At 46.5% G+C, this 18,580-nt stretch overlaps 1 protein-coding gene across 2 annotated transcripts in view; it reads left to right on the forward strand.

The window, feature by feature from the left end:
* The window catches only part of LOC113010977 (ephrin type-B receptor 1-B), a 436,216-nt gene that overhangs the window by 404,742 nt on the left and 12,894 nt on the right, over positions 1–18,580 (forward strand). For both annotated transcript variants that reach the window (XM_080292596.1, XM_080292597.1), the window contains exon 32: positions 392–607. In XM_080292596.1, coding sequence (XP_080148722.1) covers positions 392–607 — 216 coding nt within the window. The remainder of the gene's footprint in view (positions 1–391; positions 608–18,580) is intronic.

Below are 18,580 nucleotides of genomic sequence, written 5' to 3' on the forward strand. Positions count from 1 at the left end.
GATAACTCAAAATAAGGGTCTTGTATGTAGCTATAACAACATGACTCCTCTTGTTATCTGCCATGAGCATGTACCCCATGGCTGTGATAATAATGATCTGCTGCAAGGCTTACCTCATGCTACAGAAGAAGATGAGAATCCAACTGAGCAGCCTTGACTCAAACCGAATTTGATTACGGTACACGTTGAATGAGGAAGTGGAGTGATGAATTTAAGTCAACATGTGTTAATGATTCAGTAAGAAGAAACAGCGTAATTATTTTTTTGCCTATTAAAAATGGTTATATTAGCCTTTGCTGCAATCTGCGACCTCCAGCTTTGCTCATTTACAGCATGGCAACGGCATGACATAAGCTCTGCATTTTCATTTGTTTTGCTCTCTGTCCTTTAGCAAAATGATGGTCAGTTCACAGTGATCCAGTTGGTGGGAATGATGCGTGGGATTTCTGCAGGAATGAAATATCTCTCAGAAATGAACTACGTCCATCGTGACCTGGCCGCACGGAACATTCTCGTCAACAGCAACTTGGTGTGTAAAGTGTCCGACTTTGGTCTGTCACGCTACCTGCAGGATGACACGTCTGATCCCAGCTACACCAGCTCTCTGGTGGGTAATAATTGTGTTTTACTTTGTCTGAGTGTCATGGGGAAACTGTTATTCGCGTAGCGCTTATCTAAATATAATTTCAAGTTTCCCAATGTCTTTTGCTGACATATAAACCAATTGAAAAACACCACCTATCAGTCTAATAAGTTTTGCTACTGACAATGTCTCACTCTTTTTGAAGGTCTTGCAAACCTTTCACCTTTTCAGCGCCTTTCATTTTATATGAGCTGTCACTCTTTGCTTCCTCATCCTCCTTCCACTCTTCCCTATACCCTGCAAGTCACGGACCGGAGGTCTGTCACATCTTCATTAGTGTGGAGACAAGTCTCCTCTGGGAAGGCTCTCTCGTTGGCATGCCCAGAGTGCAGAGAAACCAAAGGGCATTGCAGCCTCTCAAACTGACATCTCCCACCCTTCTCTCTCTCTCTCCCTCTTTCCACTCTCTCACTCCTCATTCATTATTACTGGAGCATCATGGGAGGCTTTGGCTCCTCATTAACTCCTCCACGCTACAGATCTGTAATTATTAGCAGCCATCGTTAGTTCATCTTCTGCCTCTCCTCTTTCTAATTCATAACACACTTTTACACCCTTGCAAACACACGGCGTAGGTCATTAGGACTCCTGACATGCCTTAGGTTGTGTGCTGGGATTTAGTTGAGTGTGTGTGTGTGTAGGAGCATATAAGGCACCGTGTGGACATCCACAAGCATGCACGTGTGTATCTCTGTTTGCTACAGCTGATGTGCGTGTTTCAAGGATCAATCAGTTATTAACACTCACACACACACACATATATATATATATATATATATATATATATATATATATATATATATATATATATATATATATATATATATATATATATATATATATATATAAAACACCCAGCACGCCCCTGCGGGCGGTTTATCCTTCAAGCTCGGGTCCTCTACCAGAGGCCTGGGAGCTTGAGGGTCCTGCGCAGTATCTTAGCTGTTCCCAGGACTGCGCTCTTCTGGACAGAGATCTCCGATGTTATTCCCGGGATCTGCTGGAGCCACTCGCCTAGCTTGGGAGTCACCGCACCTAGTGCTCCGATTACCACGGGGACCACCATTACCTTCACCCTCCACATCCTCTCGAGCTCTTCTCTGAGCCCTTGGTATTTCTCCAGCTTCTCGTGTTCCTTCTTCCTGATATTGCTGTCATTCGGAACCGCTACATCGATCACTACGGCCGTCTTCTTCTGTTTGTCTACCACCACTATGTCCGGTTGGTTAGCCACCACCATTTTGTCCGTCTGTATCTGGAAGTCCCACAGGATCTTAGCTCGGTCATTCTCCACCACCCTTGGGGGCATCTCCCATTTTGACCTCGGGACTTCCAGGTTATACTCAGCACAGATGTTCCTGTACACTATGCCGGCCACTTGGTTATGGCGTTCCATGTATGCCTTGCCTGCTAGCATCTTGCACCCTGCTGTTATGTGCTGGATTGTCTCTGGGGCATCTTTACACAGCCTGCACCTGGGGTCTTGCCTGGTGTGATAGACCCCAGCCTCTATGGATCTTGTACTCAGAGCTTGTTCTTGTGCTGCCATGATTAGTGCCTCTGTGCTGTCTTTCAGTCCAGCTTTGTCCAGCCACTGGTAGGATTTCTGGATATCAGCCACCTCCTCTATCTGCCGGTGGTACATACCGTGCAGGGGCCTGTCCTTCCATGATGGTTCCTCGTTTCCCTCCTCTTTCTTGGGTTTCTGCTGCCTGAGGTATTCACTGAGCACTCGGTCAGTTGGGGCCATCTTCCCAATGTATTCTTGGATGTTCGTTGTCTCATCCTGGACTGTGGTGCTGACACTCACCAGTCCCCGGCCCCCTTCCTTCCGCTTAGCGTACAGCCTCAGGGTGCTGGACTTGGGGTGAAACCCTCCATGCATGGTAAGGAGCTTTCTTGTCTTTATGTCAGTGGCTTCTATCTCCTCCTTTGGCCAGCCTATTACCCCAGCAGGGTACCTGATCACGGGCAGGGCGTAGGTGTTGATGGCCCGAATCTTGTTCTTACCATTCAGCTGACTCCTCAGGACTTGCCTGACCCTCTGCAGGTACTTGGTGGTTGCAGCTTTTCTAGCGGCCTCTTCATGGTTCCCATTCGCCTGCGGGATCCCCAGGTACTTGTAACTGTCCTCTATGTCTGCAATGTTGCCTTCTGGTAGTTCAATCCCCTCAGTTCTGACTACCTTCCCTCTCTTTGTTACCATCCGACTACACTTCTCCAGTCCGAACGACATTCCAATGTCATTGCTGTATAGCCTGGTAGTGTGGATCAGTGAATCGATGTCTCGTTCACTCTTGGCATACAGCTTGATGTCATCCATGTACAGGAGGTGGCTGACAACTGCTCCGTTCCGTAGTCGGTATCCGTAGCCAGTCTTGTTAATGATCTCACTGAGGGGGTTCAGGCCTATGCAGAACAGCAGTGGGGACAGAGCATCTCCTTGGTAGATCCCGCACTTGATGGTGACTTGTGCTATGGGCTTGGAGTTGGCCTCTAGTGTTGTACGCCACATCCCCATTGAGTTCCTGATGAAGGCTCTTAGGGTCCCATTGATCTTGTACAATTCTAGGCATTCCAGTATCCAGCTGTGGGGCATTGAGTCATAGGCCTTCTTGTAATCAATCCAGGCAGTGCACAGGTTGGTCAGTCTGGTCTTGCAGTCTCGGCTGACTGTTCTGTCTACCAGTAGCTGGTGTTTTGTGCCTCTGGTATTCTTGCCAATTCCTTTCTGTGTCCCGCTCATGTATTGACCCATGTGCCTGTTCGTCTTAGCCGATATGATGCCTGACAGGAGCTTCCATGTAGTACTGAGGCAGGTTATTGGTCGGTAGTTGGAGGGGACCGGTCCCTTCTTGGGGTCCTTGGGGATCAGGACCGTCCGACCTTCGGTTAGCCATTCTGGGTGTCTCTCATTAACTAGCAGCTGGTTCATTTGTGCTGCCAGACGTGTCGGTAATTGTGGTTGTAGGTATTGCCCGTAGTGCTGCATTAACATCATCTAGCAGACCTTCTGAGGGTACTTCACGTAATCTATACAGTACACACACACACATATATATATATATATATACATATATATATATATATATATATATATATATATATATATATTTATATATATATATATATATATATATATATTTATATATATATATATATATATATATATATATATATATATATATATTTATATATATATATTTATATATATATATATCTTAGCCGATATGATGCCTGACAGGAGCTTCCATGTAGTACTGAGGCAGGTTATTGGTCGGTAGTTGGAGGGGACCGGTCCCTTCTTGGGGTCCTTGGGGATCAGGACCGTCCGGCCTTCAGTTAGCCATTCCGGGTGTCTTTCGTTAACTAGCAGCTGGTTCATTTGTGCTGCCAGACGCTCGTGGAGTGCAGTCAGCTTCTTCAGCCAGTAGGCGTGAACCATGTCGGGCCCTGGTGCTGTCCAACTCTTCATACTGGAGACCCTTTCTTGGATATCTGCCACTGTGATGGTTACTGGACCCTGTTCAGGGAGGTCGCTGTGGTCTGCCCTCAGATCCTCTAGCCACTGAGCATTGCCGTTATGGGTTGCATCCTTCTCCCATATGCTCTTCCTGTGCACTGCCTGGATTGATTACAAGAAGGCCTATGACTCAATGCCCCACAGCTGGATACTGGAATGCCTAGAATTGTACAAGATCAATGGGACCCTAAGAGCCTTCATCAGGAACTCAATGGGGATGTGGCGTACAACACTAGAGGCCAACTCCAAGCCCATAGCACAAGTTACCATCAAGTGCGGGATCTACCAAGGAGATGCTCTGTCCCCACTGCTGTTCTGCATAGGCCTGAACCCCCTCAGTGAGATCATTAACAAGACTGGCTACGGATACCGACTACGGAACGGAGCAGTTGTCAGCCACCTCCTGTACATGGATGACATCAAGCTGTATGCCAAGAGTGAACGAGACATCGATTCACTGATCCACACTACCAGGCTATACAGCAATGACATTGGAATGTCGTTCGGACTGGAGAAGTGTAGTCGGATGGTAACAAAGAGAGGGAAGGTAGTCAGAACTGAGGGGATTGAACTACCAGAAGGCAACATTGCAGACATAGAGGACAGTTACAAGTACCTGGGGATCCCGCAGGCAAATGGGAACCATGAAGAGGCCGCTAGAAAGGCTGCAACCACCAAGTACCTGCAGAGGGTCAGGCAAGTCCTGAGGAGTCAGCTGAATGGTAAGAACAAGATCCGGGCCATTAACACATACGCCCTGCCCGTGATCAGGTACCCTGCTGGGGTAATAGGCTGGCCAAAGGAGGAGATAGAAGCCACTGACATAAAGACAAGAAAGCTCCTGACCATGCATGGAGGGTTTCACCCCAAGTCCAGCACCCTGAGGCTGTACGCTAAGCGGAAGGAAGGGGGCCGGGGACTGGTGAGTGTCAGCACCACAGTCCAGGATGAGACAAGGAACATCCAAGAATACATTGGGAAGATGGCCCCAACTGACCGAGTGCTCAGTGAATACCTCAGGCAGCAGAAACCCAAGAAAGAGGAGGGAGACGAGGAACCATCATGGAAGGACAGGCCCCTGCACGGTATGTACCACCGGCAGATAGAGGAGGTGGCTGATATCCAGAAATCCTACCAGTGGCTGGACAAAGCTGGACTGAAAGACAGCACAGAGGCACTAATCATGGCAGCACAAGAACAAGCTCTGAGTACAAGATCCATAGAGGCTGGGGTCTATCACACCAGGCGAGACCCCAGGTGCAGGCTGTGTAAAGATGCCCCAGAGACTATCCAGCACATAACAGCAGGGTGCAAGATGCTAGCAGGCAAGGCATACATGGAACGCCATAACCAAGTGGCCGGCATAGTGTACAGGAACATCTGTGCCGAGTATAACCTAGAAGTCCCGAGGTCAAAATGGGAGATGCCCCCAAGGGTGGTGGAGAATGACCGAGCTAAGATCCTGTGGGACTTCCAGATACAGACGGACAAAATGGTGGTGGCTAACCAACCGGACATAGTGGTGGTAGACAAACAGAAGAAGACGGCCGTAGTGATCGATGTAGCAGTTCCGAATGACAGCAATATCAGGAAGAAGGAACACGAGAAGCTGGAGAAATACCAAGGGCTCAGAGAAGAGCTCGAGAGGATGTGGAGGGTGAAGGTAACGGTGGTCCCCGTGGTAATCGGAGCACTAGGTGCGGTGACTCCCAAGCTAGGCGAGTGGCTCCAGCAGATCCCGGGAAAAACATCGGAGATCTCTGTCCAGAAGAGCGCAGTCCTGGGAACAGCTAAGATACTGCGCAGGACCCTCAAGCTCCCAGGCCTCTGGTAGAGGACCCGAGCTTGAAGGATAAACCGCCCGCAGGGGCGTGCTGGGTGTTTTTATATATATATATATATATATATATATATATATATATATATATATATTAGGGGTGCAACGATACACAAAATTCACGGTTCGGTTCGGTTCGATACTTTGGTGTCACGGTTCGATATTTTTTCGATACAAAAAAAATGTTCATGCCTTTTTAATTTGTCATTTATTAAAATTATAAATATATATTTTAACTCAAAAGTACAGTTTTTAAATTTAACCCTAACCCTTGTGCGTGTTTTTTATTTTGACAGCGAATGCGCACCTGCGGACCACATATGTGCAGCCCTGGTTATTTAGCTCGTCATATTGCAGCCACAGAAATTCTTTTGTCCATGAAACCATAAAGCTGCACTTTCTTTTTGCCTTATAGTCTGATTTGTCATAACTTCTCCGTTTTGTGGTAAGCTTTTCTTTGGCTGTCACTTCTTCACCCTGACCTGTCTTATTTTGCTTTTACACACGCACTCACATAAGCTCAGCGATTCTCTGCGCGATCAACCTCTCACATGTTTAAGCTGCAGGAGATTTCACTTGTCATGTTTGCATAGTAAGCTAACGATTAATAAGACGATGTCAGAGGAATTGGTGCACAAATTATCATCACTCACAGATCAGTGCTGTCGCTCTCTATACACAGTTCGCACGATTGCAAAGTGAAAGCAAAAAAACAAGCGCAAATTCAAACGCGACTTCAATATGTCACATATTGACAGTGGCTCACCGATGCCAATGACATAATTACCCAGCTACATTTCTGAAAGAATGCAAAAGCATTGACATATATTTTTCCTACAATAGCCCGACGGGCAGGGAAGAGATAGATTTTGGTAGCCCGACTGAAAAAATCGCTAGCTCCGGGACGTCGGGCTAGCGATATTGCAAGCCCTGTATCTGATTGAGGAATCACTCATCTTTGGAAAAGAGAGTTTATTACAGAGAAATGGCTCTTTCCAAAATAAAAGCTATACTATCCGCTTCTTCTGGGCTATATTCTCAGCAGCATAAGGAGAATCATGTGCTAACAGCTGTCTAAATGACTCGGCTAAAGTTAGTAGCATGCTTGCTTTTTTTTGTCTGCTTCCACTTGTCTTTGCACTAGGATGATGTCGGCGTAAATGTGCAGTCATATTCGTTGTGTTCCCACTAGTGCTTTCAGGTTAATCTCGTTGAAATGACCTTAACGCCACAACACGGCAAATCTCCGTTAACGAGCTACCGCCGATCGCTCCGTGCATGGGGCTAGACGGCCAACACGTTAACGAGCTAACTGCGCTAACACACTAGTTCACATCAATGTAATTGAGCATTGCATGGCACATCCAACATACTGTTTTACTTTAGTCCATGACTCGCTTACCTTCAGGGTCATACGTCACATGAAAACCAAAATAATTCCAAACGCCAGATCTGAATGAGGTTCAATTTGCCTGTTGCAAGGAGAGCTTAACTTCTGTCTCGCTAGCTTGCCCTGCGCTCTTCCTTCTGACTATGCTGTCTGTGTTGAGCGCTCAGTGGATCTGCGCTGGACAGTGCAGCCTAGGCGGAGTAGTCGAACACAGATTCACTGAGCGCTCAACACAGACAGCATCGTCAGAAGGAAAGTTGATAAAATAAATTACAAATTTTGTATTGTTCGATACATATGCGTACCGAACCGAAAGCACTGTATCGAACGGTTCAATATCGATACGAATATCGTTGCACCCCTAATATATATATATATATATATATATATATAGATATATATAGATATATATATATATATATAGAGAGAGAGAGAGAGAGAGAGATGTGTATCTGCACTATCCATACCTTTTTTTGCTGTACTTTTTATTTTACTTTGGATTTCAGTGAGCCGTGTCCTGTGTTTTACCTGTCTGCTTCTTATTTTGAGTTGACGGCCTCAAGTGGCTCTGCACAGCCCATTTTAACTGCGTTACCTGTGAACAGGGATTTTAACTTGCTTCATAACACCGCCTTGGGGTTTCTTGCTGAAAGTGATTCATTGTATACAATTTGAATATAGAGCTTTGTGATACTGTGGGGGGTATATATTATGAATAAATATGAATGCAATCTGAATATATTACACTATCAAAAGGGGCATATTTTTAGGTTCAGGTTCATAGGTATTTCAACACATGCAGAACTTGAGATCTAAAGCAACCAGTCAAATAGCCTGTGAGTCGGTGTAGGTATGAAAAGGAGAGTTCTCAAAATAATCTGCATTCATCTAAATATAGGTGAAGAAACAAAACAGTACTAGACAACACACAGTCCCCTGTTCATTTTCCTGTCTTCCTTAGTGCCTGCATTATGCCGAAGCTGCTTTTCTCCTGAATTATTATTTATAAACAGGAAAAGCATAAAAAGCAAGCCCAAGGTAAGCCATTGATTGGTTGGAGCATGGTTGCTGATTTGTGAGAGTGGCAATAAGAGTGATGTGGCAGATATAAGTCAGAGGAGATATGACCACACATTGGTGTGACTGAGAGCTAATTGCTCCCCAGGAGTAACCTGCTTTGTATGCTTGACCCTATAGCTAAACCTTGCTGAATGGGTATTATTTAGCAACAAAGAGGAGCAGCACTTCTGTTGTCTGCACTGCTGAGCTTTACTAATAAACCAGTGTGTAAAAGATAGGGAATGGATTATAGATTGCGGTCCGTATTTTGAAGTTGTTTATTGCAAACTCTCCTTGAGGGCATTATCTGGAAAGTACATAGAGCAAGGTGAGTTTTGAAGTCTGAACCTGGGGAGATGTTGTGATGTTAACACACTCTGGTTTTTTTGATGGTGTGTTTTTAACTGATAGAGAGTTTGAAACAAGCATATCGAAGCTTTGGCTGTGCTTCACTTTTATACTGAGTCCTCATTTATTATCATAGGGATTCAGATGAAATCTTGGGTTTTAGCTGATTTTTGTTTTTAAATCAAGAGTCAAGAGAGCAGTTTTATCCACATGTCTGGGAGGCGTATTCTGTTAATGTGCCAGTTAAACGATTAAATAAAAGCGAAAGTGCTTTCCCATCAGATTGCAGGCACTTCATAAGCCTAGCTGATGTTGCCACACTTTCATGTCCTCCTGGTTCAGTTTAACCTGTGATTTAGGGGGCATCTATGCATACATGCTACAAGAAGGGGGGTGTTCTATGTTGTAATTAAGGAAAGCATGGCTCATGCCCTTCACTCCATGACCTCTTTAGTTATGACCTGATGCTAAACAATCAGCGAGCAAGGCTGGCATCGCAGACAAGGCTGAAGGAAATTCGTAAATTAAATTGCACTGACAGGCAGTGATTTACATCGGCACCAACCTCCTCCTCTAGCAAATTAATCACCTCTTTCCCTCTGCTGCTTTTCTAATTTTTGCCTGCAATTCTAAGCACACCAATTACAGTGCCTGTGGTGTGATGTTGGATGTATGGTTGGGAGGACATGCTGGTAATTGTGTTAACCCTGGACGTGGGTTCAGTCTGGAGCAGTGTTGTGGAGTTTCAGACAGAAGGAGGCTGTCCTTCCTCTCTGTTGGCTGCTCACCAAAGTCATAATTAATTAGGCTCACAGGACAATACCTGAGCCACTCTGGTCTTACTAAGGTGATGCAGGCTAACTGATTTAAGGACTCTAAAAGATTGTGTGCTTCATTGCAGCTATGACTTTACTGTGTTTGTTTCAGTGCAGATTTTATATACTCGACTGCACGAGTTTAAAAAAAATAACCAACTGGCTCATCTCAAGTCGTGATGCAATATGAGTAACCCTGCTAACCTAGCAAACAAGCAAGGCATTTAGTCACTATTCCAATCCATAAAAAAAAGTTTATCATTCCATGCATCACTTGTGTATTTACAATTTTTCATCTGTGTGCAGCTTGTGCACAAGGATATATTTTCTTAATTGGGTCTGCAAGTGCAGCATGTGACGCCTAACAGCTTAGGCAAGTGGTGTTCTCTTTCATAGCATTCGTTTTGTGTCTCACTATGGGAACGCCTCCTGCGTGACCTCATCATTAGCTCAAATACCATTACGCCAGCCCTTACAGGCTGGCTAGGTGCCTCCCTATATAATAGGCTGACATAGCGTCAGATGTCATTCAAAAACCTCTTCTCGCTTCTCACAGAAGCTTGTAGACAACTGTGCTATTGGGTGCTAAAGCTAAACTGTCCACAGATTCGAGTGAACAACTCGGTCACGGGCGCTTTGTTCCCAGCTTTTCAGTTGTCCACTAGCATACAAGCAGTAGCAATAATGTTCCGTAGCTAGTGCTTTCCCACGCAAACTACTCCGCCGCAGGCTAGATCGCCAGGCTAACTTGTCGGGTGGTGACCCTTTGCTGTGTGAGGCTGCTGCGGGGCAAGGAGAAACTGAGGTGCCCGATGATTTGGCTGCAACGCCACGGCCAAGCTGTCGCCACGCGACCGCTTTCCCGTCGCTGGAGGCACACGGAGATCGTGAGTTTTTCCCCAATGCTGGAGTCACCTGGGGAGTAGATGCCAACGAGGACAGAGATGATTTGGCTGACTCGGAGCTCCTGCTCTCTGACGACAGCAAGGAGGAAGATTCCACCTCCTTGGCTAGCATCAGCTGGGCTGCAAAGCCCTCGGCTACCGGCGAGGCTGAAAAACCGACACCGCCGTCTCCCCTGGATCGCGACATGCAGGACATGTGAAAGCGCGCAGTAGCTAGACTCAACATCCTGTGGCCCGCCATACAAACAGAGGTTGTAAAATCTCGTTTTGACGGAAAGAAATTGCAGAAGGCGGAAAAGACGGTGAAAGCATGTGTTGCCTGTTTTCCCGGAGCTACTCGATGAGATAGCGGTGACGTGGAAAGCAAAACCTTACAGCGAGAAACACCCCATCGTGGGGAGCTCCCTGCTGGATTGTGAGGGGATGGAGTCTATCGGCCTCCGCCAGATGCCACAAGTGGAGCCGTTGGTAGCGAGCCATCTTCACCCGAAGACGTCTCTGTCCTCATCGACCCCATCTCTCCCCTCCAAAGCAGACCGCTTCCAGTCTAGCCTTACAGATAAGTGCTACAAGGCAGCGGCTCTGTCAGTAAGAGCCCACAACGCCTCCTCTATGCTAATGGCTTACCAAGCTGAGCTAGAAGAGGAAATGACAACTAAACCAGATACCACAGTGTGGGAGGAAATCTGCGTTATAACTGACCACGTCCTCCGCCTCCACAAGGTAGCCATACAGGCTACTGGGAGAGCCATGGGCCTCATGGTTCTTCAGGAGCGAGCACGCAGGCTCGGGCTCACCAACCTGACGACCAAAGAGAAAGAGGAACTCCTCGACACCCCTGTCATCCCTCAAGGTCTCTTCGGTGCGGCTGTTACATCCATGCAGGAAGAGATGTGAGGAGAAAAGAGAGATGATGAGACTCTTAAAGTCTGCCTGCCAAGGAGGGCCCAGCACGCCACCCCAGCAGCACCGCGCCAGTCATTCGCGCAGGCAGCGTCTCGCCCGGTCCCCGCTTTCAGGATTCCCAAAGTGCCTAAGACGTAGGTAGCCCCCCAGGCTGCAGGGGCCCCTAAGAATCCATGGACTCGGAAACAGTCTCCCCAGGCCAGACCTCAAGCCCCCCGCTGCCGCGATCGTGAGGAGGAAGAAGCGGCCGGCCTGACAGCCTCTCCTCTAGGCAGGAGCGAACCCAGTTTCCCCCCTTCATGGGCCGCCCTGCCGCCTCCCAGCTCTGTTCCAGAGCAAGTTCAACGGGACATGTTCCACACAGAGTGCTTAACTCGGGCCGGCGTTCTTGTCACCGCACCCGCCAAAGGGAAAGAGAGCCAAAGTTCGCAGTGTTGTTTTACAAGCACTTCTTTCGTGCATTCTGTATTAAAAAAGCCCCGACACGCGCATCCAGGCAGTTTGCCGAGGGCGCTGTTGAGTGTTGCAAAACACATGAAAAAATCAAACATGCTGAAAAACAGAGCAACGTCTGCCATAACGCAGCCCGTGGAGACTCGCGTTTCCACGGCTGTGATGATGCAGATGAGCCCGTCACCTAACTCGCCTGTGACAGCGGTGACGGGACACCGAAATGGCGTATGTTTTGCGCTGCGACCACAAGGGGGCGCCAAAAAGCCTGTCTTCTCCACATGAAGAGCTGGGCCACCTGCACTCTGTCAGCATGGGTGCTGAGGACATTGGAAAAGGGCTACAGGCTGCAATTCAATGGCGCTCCACCACATTTCACAGAAATCGTTTACTCTCGTGCTCTGGGCGAGTGTGCCAGTTTTCTCCTGGAGGAAATTTCCATCTTGAGAGACAAAGGAGCTATAAGAGTTGTCCCTCCCGAGGAAATGCACAGCGGATTTTATTCAAGGTATTTCCTTGTGCCAAAGAAAGGGGGGAGGGGGATGAGAGCCATTCTGGATCTCCGTGCCCTGAACCGGCATTTAAGGACATACAAGTTCAGGATCTTGACGCACGCCTCGCTGCTACGGTTTGTACAAGCGGGCGACTGGTTCACATTAATCAACCTGAGGGATGCTTATTTCCACATCCCCATATATCCCCCACACCAAAAGTATCTGAGATTTGCTTTCCAGGGGATAGCATACGAGTTTGTAGTCCTGCCTTTTGGTCTCTCACTGAGCCCAAGGGTGTTTGTGAAATGCACTGAGGCAGCAGGAAAAAGGGCATTCGGATGGCCACATATATCGGCGACTGGCTGGTGGCAGCCCCAACCCGCCAGGGAGCGACTTGTCATACAAATGCTCTCATACACCATCTGGAGAGTTTGGGTTTCCAGATAAACGTGGAAAAGAGCACATTGACACCAACTCAATGCATTACTTTCATAGAGCTCAGCCTAGACTCCCTCCGGGTGAGGGCTTTTCTGTCCCCGGAGAGAACAGCGGCCATACGGTCATCCCTAGCACTGGTTCACAGAGGCAACACAGTGACCCTCAAACAGTGCCAGAGGTTGCTCGGTCTGATGGCCTCTTCTCTAGTGGCGATAACACTGGGACGCCTGCACATGAGAGGCTTTTAGCGATGGGTGGGCTCGCGGGGACTGGACCCTCACCGAGACGGCCACCGTCACGTGAGAGACTCTGCAGACTGTTCACTCGCTCTCTCCGTGAGTGGAAGAGGCCAGGTTTCTTGTCTCAGGGCATTGCCATGGGGGCAGTTTCAGCCAGGAAGGTGATTTCCACAGATGCCTCTCTTTCGGGCTGGGGGGTCACCCACGAGGGCAGAACAGTGAATGGGGAATGGGGCCCTCACATGCGCTCCACCCACATAAACTGTCTGGAACTGCTGGTGGTTCACCTGTCGCTAAAACACTTTCTCCCTTGGTTGAGAGGTCATCATGTTTTAGTGAGTCCGGACAATTCCACCGTTGTGGCCTACATCAACAGACAGGTCGGTCTGGGGTCCCCCAAGTTACACACACTGGCACACAGACTGATAGTCTGGAGCAGTGTCCACCTGCTGTCACTGTGTCAGGCACGGGGGGAAATATTCCACCCCCACCCAGAGAGGCTAGCTCTATGGGCTTCGCCCGTGAGTGGTTTAACCTGAACACAGTGGGGCTCCCTCATAGTGTTATCGACCCTATTCAGTGTTCTAGAGCAGCGGTCCCCAACCCCCGGGCCTCGGTCTGTGAGTCGTCTGGTACCGGGCCGCGCGAGTTGAGGCTCAGGTGTGAAATGTATGGTTTTCAGGGTATTTATCGGTTTTCAGCGTTATTTTGTTATCGTTTTGATCGTTAACTCGGTTTTCCTGGGTCTTTTCACGTGTGCTAGTTTTATTTTGTTGTATTTATCCGCGACACATTAAAGGCCGGTCCTTGAAAATATTGTCGGGCATAAACCGGTCTGTGGCGCAAAAAAGGTTGGGGACCGCTGTTCTAGAGCATCATCTACTATGACGCTATATGAGCACAAGTGGTGTGTGTGTTTGAAAGCTGGTGCATAGAATCACAGGCCATCCCTGTGGCTGTGATTCTGTCATTTCTTCAGGCCCTGATTGATAAGGGTAAAGCCTTCTCCACCATCAAGGTGTATTTGGCAGCAATTTCGGCCTGCCATATTGGTTTTGAGGAGAAGACTGTTGGCCAGCATCCCTTAATATGCCGTTTCATGAAGGGTGCACGGCGTAAATTGCCTACATCTAGGCCGTTGGCTCCATCGTGGGACCTTCCCATAGTATTGGCTGCGCTCTCCTGTTGCCCATTTGAACCCCTGGAACAGGTTGAGTTAAAATTTTGTCCTTGAAGACGGCTCTATTAATTGCTTTAGCTTCTGCTAAACGTGTAGGAGAGATCCACGCTCTCTCAGTGCATCAGTCATGCATTCAGTTCTCCTCGGATAATACGAGGGTCAGTATGCGGCTCAACCCTGCCTTTGTCCCGAAGGTTGTCGGCACATGTTCCCCTATAGAACTGCCGGCCTCTTGCCCACCGCCTTTCTCCTCAGAGGAGCAACAGCGGCTGCATACCTTGTGTCCAGTCCGTGCTCTGCGCATTTACATGGACCGAACCCAGAGTGTCAGACAAAGTGACCAGCTGTTCGTGTCCTGGGCTAAATCACATATGGGAAAGCCTGTGTCTAAACAGCGCCTCTCCCATTGGATAGTAGGAGCAATTGCCCTGGCCTATACTAGCAGGGGCCTTCAGCCCCCTGCTGGCTTGCGTGCGCATTCCACTAGAGGTCTGGCAACCTCAAAGTCTCTCTTTAGGGGAGTTTCTATTCAGGAGGTGTGTGCAGCTGCATGCTGGACCTCACCTCATACATTTGCTAGGTTTTACAGGTTAGATGTGACAGCACCTAACCTAGCACATTCAGTCCTCAGTGCAGGTTCTTCCCAGGTGGGGGCTTCTCCCCTGTCAAGTGCTGTTGAGGACAGTTGTCTTCTTAACAGGCATGTCTGGCAATCCGGAAGTCAGTATTTCTCCCATAGTGAGACACGAAACGAATGCTATGAAAGAGAACTTAAGGTTATGTATATAACCCCGGTTCTCTGAGTAGCACGAGTGAGTGTCTCACCAGACCGCCCTCCTTGCTATGGAAGCGAGGAAGAGGTGGGCTTGTTTTGAATGACATCTGACGCTATGTCAGCCTATTATATAGGGAGGCACTGGCCCCTCCTGACATGGGCGTCACCTAGCCAGCCTGTAAGGGCTGGCGTAATGGCATTTGAGCTTCTGATGAGGTCACGCAGGAGGCGTTCCCATAGTGAGACACTCACTCATGCTACTCAGAGAACCGGGGTTATATACATAACCTTAAGTTACCCTTTCTATTTAAAGTTCATGCCTGTAGGGTAGCAGTGAGGGTAGGTATGGGTCAGGAATTCTTTTGCTTGTGCCTCAGCTGACAATGTGGGAAGACTGTCATTGGCTTGCATGTCACACGATGCGCACTGTATGTTGTGCCTAAGCTGGCAAGTGTGTGTTTAGAGGTGTGTGTTTGTGCCATGTTCTTAGATATACATGTGTTCATAAGGGTCTCTCTCTCTCTCTCTCTCTCTCTCTCTCTCTCTCTCTCTCTCTCTCTCTCTCTCTCTCTCTCTCTGTGCATGTGTGTGCACATGGGTGCGTTTTCTTGTGTCATTGAAGCTGAGAGAGGTTGAAAGGCGAGGTCACACAGAGCCAGTAACAAAGCTCATCCGTCAAATCCCTGTGACCTGAGTGACATTCTCTCAGCTCCACTCGAGCGCTCACACTATGTGGACAGCGCTGTTGTTTCTGTCATTTGTCTGTATTCTATTTGCATCCTTTACCACTCTTGCTGGCCTCGGGCCCATGCACTCTTTTTTTTTTCTTTTGGCTTGTCTATTCCACTTCTAGTGAAATATTTATGTGCTAGGAGTGAGGGGACAGGGTAAACAAACAGTAAAATGGGAACATATCCATATTGGCCAGGCCAAAAGTAAACAAATGCTCTTTCGTTTAGATTTTTGTGTCATGCATCAAATGCTAAGCACCATTTTCCACCTTTCTTTCTGGTTTATTTTTTGTACTTTGTCAAGTTCATTTCTATCCTTTAAGCACATACTGTACAGGTCTGTGAAAAAGTTTTGATTATTCCCTCATTTTTGTGTATTTTGTTAGGAAATTGGGAAGTAGATGCAGCAATTTATTGAAACGTGCAAATATACATGGAAATACAATAATACGTAATTGGCATACCCGAGCCTTTTCTTCCTTAAAAATAGCTTTTTAACAGCCACCCTTCCACTGAGACCATTTCTGATGGGGCTGCATCAAACAGTAGATGGATCACTTGAAGGTCCAGGTACATCTCTCAGGTCCTGTGTCAGTTTGAGTTTGCTACTATTATTATTTTAACATTTTTCATGGATCCATCAAAAGAGATGGGGAGAAATTGTGGTTTAGTGGCAGGCTGCTGCTTTAAAAAAGTGTCTAAAGATACAATTTAAAGTTAGTAAGTTGTCTGTTATGTGTAGACGCAACACTGGTTTATTCCTCAAGTGACTTTTTTAATGCTTGACTGACTTGAATGAAGTCTGGCTCCTTGGAAAAAAAAATCAACAAATGAGACGTGACTCAAGACTTTTGCACAGTCCTGTACTTTGAGACGCCAGTTTCACTCATTGATTCCCTACCTCTACATTACCAGTGCAGTGACCAAGCAGATCCCCGACTCACTTCCCATTTAAGTCACCTATCAAGCTGGAGACACTGCTAACAGGAACTGAGCCAATGATGTGTCACAGAATCCTAAACATCCCACTTAATTCTGCTGGTTTGTTCATGTCTTTTTTTGTATTTCATTAATTAAGCTATTTCATGGCTACTTTTATTCAGATGATAGAGCTGCATTCGCTCAGTCTTGGGACTAATTTAGCAGCAAAAGTATGTTAATGTTGAACAGACCCTTTTTTTTTTGTAATTAGAAACATGATCCATACCAGGTCTCCACATCAAAGAGTGAGTGTGCATACAAAACACTCTGCTGTGATTTAGATCTTCTGTCATGTTTTCCAGAGTTAGTAAAAGATGGACACCATCTGACATTTGCCATCTGTGGCTGTTTGACTGTGTTTGCATCTGAGTAAAAATTTCTATTTTGAATCCTTTCAAATCAGTGAAAGCAACGCCATCTCTGCTGGTGTGCTATAAAAGTAGTGATGTTGACTATAATTATTTGATATTGTCTCATTAAATGCACTTTATTTTACAAAATACCAGTAGCATTAAAATATGCTGTCATGCTCAGGATTTGGTACAATTTGATAAAACTGCAAGTGCATCTGAGGGTATAATTGTCTATTTTTTGCATCCTGCAAAAAGATTTCTGGGACAAAGGTTAATTTCTAATATGAGCATAGAGTAGTACAGGCAAAATGAGATACTTGCTTGGGTTAATTTGATCGTGTCAGTAGATGCTAGATATGCCGAGGCCTGTAAGTTAAGCGTAATGCAAAATGCTACTGATGCAGGGTGAACATTACCAATTAAAGGAGTAAAAAGTCAAAAGGACATACAGTAGAAAATAAAACTACAGAAAGTACAGTTATTAATTATTTTTCTCTGAAATGAAATGATTTCCTCTATATTCTATTACAGTGGTTTGAGTTGATCCCTTTCTGAATTTTTGAGCTTGCTCATTTATAAAGAAATGAACAGTTTCTCATTTTTATGGTAGTTTAATTTTAATGAAATGAGCCAGAATGCTCAAAAAAAAAACCCCACAAAAAAAGTGTTGTGTTGAAGTGATAAATTGACTTGCATGTCATTGAATGAAATGACAAGCAGTGAAGTGGAATTCTGTCCCCCATAACCCACCCAGAATCCCAGAACGTCGATCCCTGAGCCAGAACATTGAATAGGGTCATGAATAGGTATTCCCACATGACAGTGACTCACAACATACCGCCAAGACAACAAAGGAGTGGCACAGAAGAAGTACGTTGAGGTCATAAACTAGTATAGCCAGCTTGCAGACCTCAGTCCTATAGAAAACCTGTGGAGGGAGGTTAAGCTTTGAGTTGCCAAATAATTTAGTGAGTGTCTGTAAAGGGGAGTGGGCCAAAATCCCTCCTGAGATGTGTGCAAACCTGGTGACCAAGTACAAGAAACGCCACAAGGGTTTCACCACCGAGTCATGTCTTGCTTGGGGATGAAATATTTATTTCGCTCAATGACATACAATCAAGTTAAAACTTCTATGTAATTTGTTTGTTTTTTTCTGGATTTTTGGTTGATGTTCTGTCTCTCTCCATTAAAATGAAACTCCTATAAAAATTAGATAGTGTTCATTTCATTATAAGTGAGCAAACTAACAAACTCAGCGGGGGAATTATTTCCTCTGCTATACATGCAGATGCAGTAAAGAAAGACAACTTGAATGCATTACACAGAAACAGATCCTATGGTTGTGTTACTAAGGCGCACACAAAGTTGTATAGCACTGTGGGCGTATAGCTGGGAAAAACAAAAACTTGCATCCTTTGGTAGTGAAGCTTTGACAGCCTAAACAGCTGTTTTAGGTCCATTCTAGAAAAGCCAAAGAATTGAGCAGCAAAGCACAGCAAAGCGTGCTAAGTTT

This window comes from Astatotilapia calliptera, chromosome 18 (assembly GCF_964374335.1).
Source record: "Astatotilapia calliptera chromosome 18, fAstCal68.1, whole genome shotgun sequence".
Classification (NCBI taxonomy): domain Eukaryota; kingdom Metazoa; phylum Chordata; class Actinopteri; order Cichliformes; family Cichlidae; genus Astatotilapia; species Astatotilapia calliptera.